The following is a 13,823-nucleotide window of genomic DNA, read 5'->3' as shown; positions in this document are numbered from 1 at the left end:
GGGGAAGGGAGAGAGAAGAAATGCTGGACATGGATGGATGGAGGGGAAGGCAGGGGGGCTGCTGGACATGGGTGGATGGAGGAGAGGGCAGGGGGGAGGAGGGCTGCTGGACGAGAGGGGAGGGAGAGAGAAGTAATGCTGGACATGGATGAATGGAGGGGAGGGCAGGGGTGAGAGGAGGGTTGCTGGACATGGGTGGATGGAGGTGAGGGCAGGGGAGAGAAGGGCTGCTGGACATGGGTGGATGAAGGAGAGGGCAGGTGGGGAGGAGGGCTGCTGGACATGGGTGGATGGAGGAGAGGGAAAGGAGAGAGAAGAAATGCTGGACATGGATGGAGGGGAGGGAAGAGTGAGGAAGGAGATGAGGGGAAAAGGAAGAGAGGAGAAAAACTGCACATGGATAAAGAAAATAGGCAGAAGCTGGATCCACTGGACAGTCAAGTCTGCGGAGGATCCAGCTTTTACTTACGGATGTAGGGCAAGAAATGAAGGTGGAAAGTAAAGAAATAAATGGAAAGGAAGCCCTGGAAATGGAGTTAAGAGGACAGATAGCAGCAGAATCAGATACTGGGCCAGCATGATCAGAAAAACAAAGTCACCAGACAACAGAGGTAGAAAAAAAATCATTTTATTTTCATTTTAGTGTTTGGAATATGTCCAGTTCGAGAATTTACATCTGCTATCTTATTTTGCAATGTATAGCAATGTGTTTCTGTTTTTCTGGTATTGTGCTGCATGCAGAGTCTAAGTTCTTAGAATTTCAGGTTAATTTTTGAAGAATTTGAAGAGGGGCTATCTCTGTTCTGCATGTGTGACTGCAAGGCCAAGTGTCTGAATAGGGATCTGTTTGTTAGATTCTGAGATTTTACTAACACATTGTTTTTCAGAGTTGGCAAGACTGTTCTCATAATTCATGGTCTGTATGCTAATTTGGTTTGTGTCATTTTGAGTATAATGGAGCTGTAACAGCTTACAGAAATTGTTTATAATGAAAACAAAAAAAAAACACATTATTTTCTTCTATACTGGTGTAATATTTTCAATGATGTCATGGCTGGTAAAAGGGGTGTGACTACTGCAGGGGCGGAGCCATAGTTGCAGGAGGGCGCCAGAAACCCTAGGACCGGCCCTGAGAGGTAGAATTGGATGACCAAGAGGAAACAAAGAGCAATGTGTACAGACAAGAGAACTCCCCCCCCCCCCCCCCGAAATGCTAAACAAATATTTCTGTTTGTTATTTATTGAAGTAGGCATTGGAGACAGACAACTGACTGTTGGCAAGGATACATATTGGAGTGAGGTAGAGGTAGCAGTTTTTATAAAGAGTGTTTGTATACAGCTAACAAAGCTGAAAGTAGACAAAGCCATAGGTCCAAATGGGATGTATCCTAGGAGTTTAAGGGCAATCAGAGAAGTTCTGTTGGGTCTGCTGAAGGACGTTTGTTGTATCTATGTGACGCCTATGATACTGATAGCACTGTGCTATCCTCTAGCTAGCCTCAGGAGGTGGAAGGTCAGAAAGAAGGAAATAGGGCATTGATGTATCATGCTGTTGTGTGGCAGAATCTTTAAGACAGAGTGTAATAAAGAACATTGTATGATGCAAAAGTTTGTTGTGTAATTTAAAGAGGAAAACATAACATTTGGCAATGAGGATCACCAAATCTCTTACACATGGCAGAATATATTGCTCCTAGTCCACCACTTTGGAGGAAATGGATTAGACACTTCCTTGAAGGTCTGTTGAAGATAAAAAGTGAAAGGCTTTTGAGACAGACATAGGGAAGCAACTACTTGCCCTGGGATTTGTAGCATGGAATGTTGCCACGAGTTGGGTCTCTGCCAGGTACTTGTGACCAGGGCCACCAAGACTGAGCCGGACCCGCCTCCCCAAGGCTGCCGGCGCCACCCGCCCAATCGCTACTCAGGCTGCTGGCACCGCAGTCCTCAGTCTCTACCCACCCACCCCCCAGCCCCATCGACAGCCCCTCTCTGTCTGCCACCGGGCCCCCTGCATTCAAATCGGCAGCACCTCAATTCCGTATGAAAATGCAGCGGCAGATTGCCTCCCTTCGGGCCTTCCCTCCCTGTGTCCCGCCCTCACGGAAACAGGAAGTTACATCAGATGAGGGCAGGACACAGGGAGGGAAGGCCCAAAGGGAGGAGATCTGCCACTGCGCTTTCACACGGAGGTGAGGTGCTGCCGATTTGAATGCAGAGGGCCCGGTGGCGGACGGAGAGGGGCTGTTGATGGAGCCAAGGACGGGTGGGTGAGACCGGGGACTTGGCCCCTCTTGAAGGCCCGGGGAATTTTGTCCCCCCTTCCCCCCTCCTCTTAGCAGCCCTGTTTGTGACCTGGCTTGTTCACTATTGGAAACAGGATACTGGCCTAGTTGGACCATTAGTCTGACCTAGTATGGCTACTCTTATGTTCTTATGTTTCTACATTATGCTTGAATTTCGGTCTGATATGATTTTTCAGATATTGATAAAGCCACCTCTACCACAAGTAAAATGGCTTTGACAAAATATTTCTATATACTTGTCAGTCATGCATGCGCAGTTCCTTTCTGCGACAGTGAAACAGATTGCCTCTTAATCTATAGATGCCTACATAACAAGATTATGAACGTTAGCTCATACCTACAGATTCACTGAAGTGGATTCAGACTTCAAAAAACAAACTACACTGAGTAACACATCATCCCATTTCCAAAGAAATGTTCTTTGCACTGAAATTGCTTTATGTGAAAATTTTCTATATGCTAGGAGCCTTGAGAGCACATGATATTGAAGGCAGCATGAATCAACTGCAAATATGTTGTAACATTACAGATACTGCTCCATGTAATTTACAGCTTCATGGTGCTCAGCCTTTTCATATATCTCAAAATTCCTCACGTAGATGGTCTAATGCCGCTGCTTCCCAATTTGAGATATGTGTGTCAGAACCAGAAGAAATCTCCAACCTCACCAAGATGGCACCCAGCTAAGATACATGAGTCATTGCTCCTCATGATCTTTTAAGTTTGTTTCATACTATGCCCAACTCTGTTCCTTTGTGATGGAGAAGAAGAGAAAGGCCAGGTAATGCTTTTCCTCTGCTTCTAAGACCCCAGTCTGGGGCTGAAAGATTACCATGTGGCCTGCAGTGTGTTTGGGAAGAATGAGGCTGGAAAAGGAGCTAAGGAGTGCTTTGTGGAGAAGCTAGAAGTTACGCTGAGCTCTGGTGGCCATTCAACACTCCTGCAACCTTTGAATGACCCAGAAGCACTCCCTGGACAAAAGCAGAAGAAAAGATGCAGGATGAGATCGGTAGCCTGATTTTGGCATCTGTGAGTGAGTTGCTGGAAGGAAAGATTTTTTGGGGACAGAAGCGATCTTGATGAGTCCCAGTGAGAGAGGAGCAGATGTTGGAATTCCTGAACTTGGTTTCATATCTTCAGTTGCTCCAGTTTCACTGCCAATGGTAATCTTGGTGGCAGCCTGAATGGACTTGAAGCAGCCTGAGTTGGGTAAGGCCACCTTGGAAGAAGTTTGTTAAGTTATTTGTAGAATGAAGGGTTCCCTAGCTTCAACAATTTCACTGGCTTCAACATTTTCTGAGCAGACTGTGGCCAAACTATCAGTGAGGATGGTAGAATGTCTGAATTGGAAGGTCATATGGTGAAACTGTCCACTCAATTTAGAACTCTTCAGTCTGCTAGCAGGTTCTTTGTTAAGGATAGAAGTAGGAATTTAAGACTTTCAAATATCCCTAAGACAAGATTTTTGGCCCCTCAGGAACTTTGGAATAGGTATTTGAAAATGCTTTAAATATCGTGAAACCAGAAGAAATAGGAATTTCTGAGCTGTATTATTTACCAACTGGGAAGAAGAATGAGAATGTGGAGGAAGGTAGCATGGACTCGATACTATCAGTGGATAATTTAGACATTTCAGAATTTTTGGAATCATCAGTTAATGACTTTTCTTCTGGGGCCACTTTAATAGCTGTTCTTTCAGTTGAAGATGATAAATCTTTGATCTTTAAATGTTACTTTAAATTTAAAGTGGTTCTCTTTTCTGGACAAAGGGTTTCTTTTATTTTATTTATAACTTTTATACAATCTTATTATACACCTATAAGTTCTTTTTTATGAGTAGTCTAATGGTTAGTGCAGCTGCTTGAAAACTGAGGGACCCAGGTTCAAATTCCACCTCAGCTCTATGTTATTTAAAAAAACATTTTGAGCCCTCCAAAGGATAGAAAAATACCTACTGTACCTGAATGTAAACTGTTTCAATAGCAGTTTCATATACTTTCAGATCACAGTAGGAATTTTATGTCCCTGGAGGGCTCAAAAGTTTGTAAAAAAAAAAAAAAATCACAAACAGCTGATGTGGGACAGATTACTACTCAGCTCTACATAGACACTTAAGTGGCTATTTTGTAATATGGATCTTCCTATGCTGCCACAGAAACATCTATGTCCCTTGTTTTGCTCTGTTCAAAATTTGGATATTGCAGTATTTCTTCATTAAAAGATTTTAAAATTGCACTAAAGACATGGCTTTTGGGGTAGGCTTTTGGCATTGATCAGGGAGATCGGTAAAGGCTTTTCCTTTGCGATGCAGCTTTCTGTTAAATTTTACTTATTTTATTAATTTAATTTAATTGTACTTTCACCATTTCTTCCTTTTTCAATACTATGGTTTGTATGTTTTTTAAATTTCTTTGTTTGCATGTCTTCTGTCCTATCATGGATTGTAGTTCTTTTCTTATCTTCCTTTCTGTTTTTTTTATAGTATTTGTACACTGCTCAGTTCTACTAGTTAGTAGGGGCAGTATAGAAAGTTTGGAATAAACTGTAACCAGCACATGGACATCCATTTCTCATCTATCCTGTTCTAAAATACATGAGAAATGACGTCCATATTCTTAGTTGTACATCATTTCTAAAATGCCACTCTACATACCTAGGACCCTTACCCCTCACCTGAGAAATATTTCCATATTTAAGCAAAATTAGGAATTTTTCCTTCTAAGAAACGTCTTCAAATGCATTATTGTAGTACCTTTCATTGGACAAAAATCAAACATGACATGTTTGAGTCTTTGCGGGTACATTGCAGATATGAATACAAGACTAAATGAAAGAAGCACATACACTAGAGATGTATATTTTGTATTATTTGCTGTTTCATTTATACTTGTAAACATTTTATACATACAAATTCATAAAAAACAGTGGAAGCAGAATATGCAAATCAATCTCTAAATTTCTGCGTGAGGTGAAAGGAAACAACAACAACCGATTAGCAAAAAAAAAAAAAGAAATGAAACATAAAACAACTAAGGGGTGGGGCAGTGGCAGATCCCTAATGCATATCGAATAGGTTTGAAAGAGTGGAAAATACAACTGCATGGATCTGCAGCAGTTATCATGTGTTGACTGGATTAGCATGAATTAACAGAAACCATCAGGAAAGGTGTTACAAATTTTGTGACAGGGGAAGAATTGTTATCCCATGTACTTTGTTAAACTGGTTTTTCACCCCAACTCCACTGAAGCTCATATATACCAATCAATACATTTCCACGATGGGAATGTTTTATGAGGAGCGTGAGCATCCTCAAGACCATGAATTAGATCAATGTTTCCCAAGACCAGTCCTGGAGTACCCCTTGCCAGTCAGGTTTTCAGGCTATCCACAATGAATATGCATGAACTTTATTTGCATATACTACCTCTATTATACATATTCATTGTGGATAGCCTGAAAACCTGACTGGCAAGGGGTACTCTATGACCGGCCTTGAGAAATACTGAATTAGATGACCACTTGATGAATATAAGGCATCCGGGGTCTTCTCAGTTTGTAAATTCACCCACGCTTGTTTCCACTTCCTGCAGTGGTATGCGGAGGACAGGAGACCTTCCTATGTGCTACTGGGATCTGCATCTCCAAGAAACTGCTGTGCAATGGCTACAACGACTGTGATGACTGGAGTGATGAGGCACACTGCAGTAAGTCATATCATTCCCAGGCTTCTGTCTGCTTAAGCCAATTAATCTACATGGGTTTAGAAATTAAAAGTCACTAATAGCAATAGAATAGTGGATTAAAGGAACAATTTTGCATAGATTGTCTAGGCAGGAAAAGGGTTGGAGAATTATAATTTGCAGGCTGTTTTACAAAAGGCTCATTGAACGCAAATCTGTAAAATAGCACAAAAGCCAAGCAAAAAATTTACAAAAAAAATGATCAAAAATATAACAACATCACTCAGGCTTTGAATATGTAAATGTTGATATTTACAAGTGTAAATGATTTTTGCAGTGCATGTGTGCATGCAGTGGTGGCCCTACCATTAGGCCACCTGAGGCGGGGGCCTCAGGTGGCACTCTTTTGAAGTGGCCTGCTGCCTCACCCCCATCCTTCTTTCACCAACCCCCTTCCCCGAACTTACCTTTTCTTTTCTTGTTTTTTAAAAGGTGGCAACAATAGAGGCAGCAGCGATTCCCATAGGCTGCCCTGACGCCAGTCCCAGCCCTTTCTCTCTACTGCGGCCTGCTTCTCTGTTGTAATTTCCTGTTTCCTTGGAGGAGGGCCATAGTAGAGAGAAGTTGCTGGGACCAGAAGTAGGGCAGACTATGGGAAACACTGCTGCTGCTGTCGCCTCTGCCTTTTGAAAAACAAGAAAAGAAAAGATACATTTTGAGAAGGGGGTTGGGGAAGGAAGGGGGGAGATGTCAGATCATGGCGGGGGGGGGGGCAGCTGAGGAGGAGCCAGGGTGGCAGCTAATTCTTCACCTCAGGCAGCAGATTGTCTTGGGCCACCACTGTGTTACTCCTGCCGGAATTCTACATGACTGTGGAGCACAGAATTTGCGCAGAATTCAACATTTCTGCACAGAATCTGCGCTTTCCCCCTGCCCGCCTGCTGCCATTTGCTTGCTCGCTGCCGCTCTTCCAGCCTATCTCAGTACAGAATGCCCTGGTGGTCTAGTGGCCTCTTTGGGGTCAGGAAAGAACCTCACTCTTTCCTGCCCTGCTGCTGCTGTGCTTTTTCAAAATGGCCACCAAGACATCAAGCGGTAATATCATGAGACTACGCTTGAAATCTTGGCAGCCATTTGGAAAAAGCACGGCACCAGTGAGAGAACGGTGGCAGCAAAGCAGGAAAGAGTGGAATTCTTTCCTGCCCCAAAAAGGTTCTTCTGCTGCAGCTCCTCCTCCTACCTCATGGGTGAGTGTGGGGTTGGCTGGATGGAGGAAAGGGCTGTAAAAAAGAAGGGGATGTTGTGGGTGGGAGTGGTCTGCAAAAAAGGGGTATGCTATATTTGGGGGAGGAAGGGGCTGTAAAGAAAGGGGGATGCTGTGGGTGGCTGTAAGAAAAATGAATGCTGTAGGTGGGAGGGGGCTGCAAATAAAAGGGGATGTTATGAAGGAGGAAGCTGCAAAAAAAGTGGATGCTATGTGTGGGGGAGGGAGGGACTGTAAAATAAGGGGGGATGCTGTGGATGGGAGGGGGCTGCCAAAAGGGTAGATGCTCTGTATGGAGGAGGGAAGGGCTTAAAAGGGGGGGATGCTATGTGTGGGTGCAGGAAGGAAGGGAGAAAGGAGGGCTGGGTGTGGGTTCAGGGAGGGGGGGCTGTAAAAATGGTGGATGCTATGGGTGCTGGGAAAAATATGGATGGTATCTGTGCACAGGGAGATGGTTCTGTAATATTGGTTAAATTCTGGAGGTGTGTAGTTTTAGGCATTGAGGTATCAACTAAGCATATTCTATATACTACGCCTAAATCTAGGCACTACTTATAGAATGCACTTAGTTGGCATTGATTTCCACGCCAATTTTTTAGGCGCCATATATACAATCTCCCCCATGATGTGCTTCAGCCAAGCATGGTAAGGGGACATTTTCAATACAAAAGGGAACTCCAAGAACAAGAGGTCATTATGTGAACTTGCAGAGTGTGAGGTATAGAGAAAATATGAGAAAAAGGGTTGCTGTAAGAGTGATGGAGTTCTAAAATTCTTGGGTCAGGTAGACATGATGCTATAGGGCTAGTGGGTGACAAACGTTTTGAGATTTGTTTTCTCCTTATTTGTACCTTTCAAAGCAAAATATTTATTTATAACTGATTTTTTGTGACAGTATTTGCTTCCCCCACAGGTAGTTTTGTCTATCATTGATCATAACTGAGATATTCTACTTACTATAGCGACAGCAGACTGAAATGACTCATTGGCTAAAATATGTAATGAGTGTGGGAGGCTGACAAAATCAAGGCCAGCTTGACCCTTGGCTGTGAGGGAAACCAGGTCTCCCCGTCCACCAAAACCTCATAAAAATATATGGGGGTCAATATTCAGAAGGGTTTAACTGGGCAGCAGAGGTTCCTACCTGGTTAAACCCCACTGAGCTAGCAAGTCCCAGATATTCAGTGGCACTTAACTGAGTAGTGCCACTGAATATCACTGCTAACCAGCCATTCCCTAACTGCCTAGTTAGGGGCGGGCCAGAGCGGAGCATGGGTACAGCGCCAACTTAGCCAGTTAGCAGCGATATTCAGTCTTGTAACCAGCTATGTAAATGCATAAAGTTAGGACAGCAAAACAGCTGACTTAACTTTGGGCCCCTTTTACTAAACCGCACTAAGATTCCCGGCATGGTAATGCCAACAAAGCCCATCTTTGAATGGGCTTCGTTGGCCTTGCTGTGAGGGAATCAGTAGCACAGTTTGGTAAAACTATGTGCTAAAGGTAATCAGGCACCAGTCTGATTATCAGCTGATTCCCAGTTAACGTCTGGGTCAGTACACTCTATTCGGAACTTTTTGAACTTCGAATCTTACAGACTGTCTACCATGCTTATATAACTTCACATTTGGACTACTATAATAGTATCTATGTGGGTATTTCTCATACAAACTTGAAATGTTTATAGTCATTACAGAATACGGCTGCCTGATTTCTTTGTATGGCAAAACACAGGGACCTCATCACACAGCTATTTTTAAGACTTCATCAGCTCCCTGTAAAATACAGAGTACAATATAAAATCTTTACTCTTGCTTTTTGTGACAGCATCTCAGACTATCTTGCAGCTTTAACAATGGTTATTGTGTTCTATTAATGATTATAGACTGCTTTTGAGAGGTAACTAGAAATTGTACTTTTTTTCCCCTGGCCCCAAGACTATGGAATAATTTGCCCCTTGATTTACGATCTGAGTCTTTCTATAAAAGCTTCAGACTCATTTATTTCAAATGATTTTGGTTGAGTTTTAGCATCACGGGGAGAGGATTGACATCACCAGCAAACCCTATTGTCTGTGTGTTTGGTGCTTTCTTGGTGTCCATGTCTTTCCTTTTTTATAACAGAGCTCATTTTCTATTTCCTTTATGTTCTATTGATATTTTAATTATGTAAATTGCTCAATTTGGCATTCGCCAAGATTGGCGATAAAGTAAGCTTTTAATAAACATAAAAATAAACACACGTGCCCCAGGACTGAATATCCAGGGTTAGGCCAGCCAATGGCTGGAAGCGCCTTGCTTGCCACTTACTGCCGCAGGCTGAATGTTATCCCATTATAATACTATTGTAACAGTCAGCGTATTTTTTCTAGCAAAAAAGGTGCCAGTACTCAAATGCTAGGCCACCCTTCGGGAGTGGGGTGATCACTGAGGGACCCATCCCATCATAGCCAGGCCCCCTGCAACCAGTCATAGAATCTATGACAAGACAGAATTGGTGTGTAGAGCCTGAGCTCTATCATTAAAACTTAGGTTCCATGGGTCAATGTTAGCAGACAATGGAAAAGGTGCCGGTTCTCAGTACCCCCGAGTACCCCCTCAAAAAAAGCCCTGGTAACAGTGTATATTTCACTTGGATTTCCTGGTCCAAAGGTCCCAGTGGAGTATTCCAAAACTTTAAAATTCTAGATTTATGGCTCATCCTACCACTGAAGCTTCTAGTTTCTCTCTCTCTCTCTTTCTGCATAACTACATCCACCAAATGATTTCACAGTTGCTCTAAGCTGTCAGCTTCATATAGGTTAATCAGACTCTAATGCCTCACTGCAGCTGGTGTTATTTCCCTTGCGAAGTGCCTTTCACAGCTTATCTTACTCTAATGAATACCACCTGAATGCTTAATTTTGCAATTTAGACAAATTATCACACTATTTCTATTTCAGGTGATATGCCTCATTAATATACTAGAAATTGCAATAAATCCTCATTTTCATGACTATTTCCATATCATATTTGTATCTGGTGAAAAAAAATTATGAAATTATGCTGCAGGAAAAATTGGTTACCCTCTGCTGTATTTGTAAAAATACTTTTAACACAACGTGCTGCGACGTCAGACTCCATCCAACTGGAACTAAAGATGCATGCAGCTTTCACAGCGCGCTGCACGACGAGGATGAAAAAGTTAAAGATCGCGGCTGGGCTGGCGGGGGGTTGGGGTCCCCCGCCTGCTGAAGCAATATTTTAAAAAGCCGGAGGAAGTGGACCTTGGGGTAGGTGACGGCGATAGGCGAGGGAGGGAGGGTTAACGGCGGTAGGGGGGTCCGGGGCAAAATCTGCGGGGGCCCAGGCCCCTGTGGCCCCACGCAGATACGCCCCTGGTCCAAATTGGTATAATTGAAACCCGATTTAGGACATTTCCAACTGCACTCCATCACAAGGACGGCCAAAGTTCAAGGGGGCGTGTCAGAGGCGTAGCGAAGGTGAGACTTGGGCATGCCTAACACTTGGACGTCCTTGACCCATAATTGAAAAAAACAAGGACGTCCCTGACGAACACTTGGACGTTTTCACCCAGCCGTGTTTTTAATATGACTAAGGCACAAAAAGGTGCCCGAAATGACCAGATGACCCCCTGGAGAGAATCGGGGATGACCTCTCGTTACTCCCCCCAGTGGTCACTAACCCCCTCCCACCCTCAAAAAACATCTTTCAAAATATGTTGTGCCAGCCTCAGATGTCATACTCAGGTCCATGACAGCAGGTCCGGGGAGCAGCTTTAGTGGGTTCTGCAGTGCACTTCAGACAGGCGGAACCAGGCCCATACCCCCCCTACCTGTTACATTTGTGGAGGAAACAGCGAGACCTCCAAAACCCAGCAGAAACCCACTGTACCCAGATCTAGGTGCCCCCTTCACCCGTAAGGGATATGGTAGTGGTGTACAGTTGTGGGTAGTGGGTTTGGGGGGGATTTTGTGGGGGCTCAGCACACAAGGTAAGGGAGCTATGTACCTGGGAGCAATTTCTGAAGTCCACTGCAGTACTCCCTAGGGTGCCCGGTTGGTGTCCTGGCATGTCAGGGGGAGCAGAGCACTACAAATGCTGGCTCTTCCCATGTCCAAATGGCTTGCATTAGAATGTTTTTGGCATGGATGTCTTTGGTTTTGAAAATCATCGAAAGTCAGAAACGTCCATATTTAAAGATTTGGACGTCCCTGACGGTATTTTTGAAATGAAAGATGGACGTCCATCTTGTTTTGAAAATACGGGTTTCCCCACCCCTGAATGTTGCCCTTTTACAAGGATGTCCACATCACAACTTGGACGTCCCTTTTGAAAATGCCCCTCTATGTGATTTATACAACAGCTGCCTGATTTTTAAAACCATTTAACCAACCAGGAACGGCTCCTGGACGGTTAAATGGCACTTAACTGGCTATCCGGCAATATTCAGGGGGAGATCGCCGGTTATCTCCTGCTGAATATTGCCAGTTAGTGCTTAGCAAATATCTGTTTATATTGTGCGATGTAACCGGCTATCCGCTAATATTCAGTGCATTGCCGGCTAAGTTTAGCATCCAAACTAGGCCGCCGAAATAGAGGGTATATCTTTGGCCGGCTTAAACTTAACCAGCCAACGCTAAAAATAAACTGGATATTCAATGCAGGTCACTGGAAATGGCCTGGTATTGAATATCTGAACTCAGCATCGACCGTGGGAGACAGCCCGACTAACTCCTGCAATCTAAATATTGGGCCCCTGGATTCTAGAAGTCTCTCTAATAATACAGTAATGCCCACTAGAGACAGATAAATTACCTGCATATAATAAATGTAAACGGCTTTGGTTGTAGCATAGGTCATCAAATCCTTAATTTATTTCCTATTCCAAACAGTGTTTTAAAATTGGGACAAAATGTCAGAAATCTGAAAACAGACTGAGTATTCTTTTCCTGTGCTGTGCACATCCATAGCATTAACCTGTTAAAGCAAGTTATGCACACTGGGTGCAATTCTTTTAGTGGGGCCTCCTTTTAGATGCCCTGATATTGCACAGTTAAAGTCTATTTTTGGGTGCCCTGATTCTATTATAGAACGCTAGTGTAACCCAGTATTGGCACACCTTACATTTATATCTAGAAAATTAGGGGAATCTACTTACAGAAGTACATTTATGTCAAGCTGAAGCAATCCTAGCTTGAACACTGCACGTATTTAAAGAGGAAAAGACCTCGAGAAGCCCCCAGCTCTATTTTAACTTCGGGGGCTGGACTGCTTCATCATCAGCCAAAAAACCTCTAGCTTAATAGCTTTGTATGTTTTTTTATATATATCTATCTTGAGCATGCAATCTTGATGGATCTTTTGAATTTACTTAGCTTATATTGTGGCTTGCTTGTTCCTTGCTCGTTTCTCTTCTTGTTCGAGTCTTTCGGTCTTTCTAGCACCTTAAGTTCTGACCACGACCTACGGTGGCAGCGTTTCGATGACCTGACTCAGGGTCTGTGGTCTCCGTTAATATCTGGTGAGAAAGGGAAAGAAGTTACCTATTGTATGAGCGTCGGTGTCTGTTACAAAGCCTTCACGCTATATTTACCTCCGCTATGGTGACTCAGAGAAAGACAAGTTTGTTCGCGAAAATGGCTGCCCTTTATGATTGATTACATCAGATGCCATACTTTCTAGTTGGCCAATCAGTACTGAGCTTTGCGGGGGTGTTTATGTGTATACCTCTGAGCACTATTTGACATTTAGCTGACTAAATTAACAATCAAGTATCGTGTAGTAGAACCACAATGAAAAGAGAGAAAACTACGTGTTGCAGGATAGTACATGTTCATGTTTAGAAAAAAATGTAGTACATGTTTAGAAAAAATGGCTCCATTCTATTTTACCGTTGAGTCCTGTAGGAGCTAAAAACTTGAGTCGGAATATCCAGCGTTGTTCGCTTTGGAGTAACAGGCGTTTTCTATCAGCCCTGATGCGATTCAGGGAACCAGCTGAGCCAACAGGCACACGGCTGCTCTCTGCACCCCTCCAGCGGCTTGCACCCGGGGCGGACCGCCGATGAGCACCCCCCCGGATGCAGCACGACACCCCCCTGGTGCAATGACACACCCCCTGGTGCAATGACACACCCCCGGCGCATCAAACACCCCCCCCCCCCAGTGCATTCTTGGCTGCTGGGAGCAGCCGTGCGGCTCTCGGCTCTGCTGGCTCCATGCTCCCTCTGCCCCGGAACAGGAAGTAACCTGTTCCGGGGCAGAGGGAGCAGGGAACCAGCGGAGCCGACAGGCACGCGGCTGCTCTCTGCACCCCTCCAGCGGCGTGCACCCGGGGCTGACCGCCCCCACCTCCCCGCCCTTGGTACGGCGCTGCCTATGCCTGCCCATGCTATCAACTCCTTCTTCAGGTATTCCCCAGTTTTACCAAAATCAGTATGTTTGAAATCCATTACTTTGAGTTCTGTGCATCTGCACTCTGCTTTTGCTCTTATATCAAACCATATCGTGTGATGATCACTTTTGCTTAGGTAGGCACCCACCCGGACATTGGAAACACTTCCTTCGTTTG

General features: G+C 44.1%; 1 protein-coding gene across 1 annotated transcript in view; it reads left to right on the top strand.

Annotated features, from left to right (window-relative positions):
- Positions 1–13,823, top strand: part of CORIN (corin, serine peptidase) — a 346,959-nt gene that overhangs the window by 161,108 nt on the left and 172,028 nt on the right. Inside the window, exon 6 of the mRNA XM_030191349.1 lies at positions 5,898–6,011. Within this exon, the coding sequence (XP_030047209.1) occupies positions 5,898–6,011 (114 nt within the window). The remainder of the gene's footprint in view (positions 1–5,897; positions 6,012–13,823) is intronic.

The sequence above is a fragment of the Microcaecilia unicolor genome, chromosome 2 (assembly GCF_901765095.1).
Source record: "Microcaecilia unicolor chromosome 2, aMicUni1.1, whole genome shotgun sequence".
Lineage (NCBI taxonomy): Eukaryota > Metazoa > Chordata > Amphibia > Gymnophiona > Siphonopidae > Microcaecilia > Microcaecilia unicolor.
This window is presented reverse-complemented; position numbering and strand designations above follow the sequence as displayed.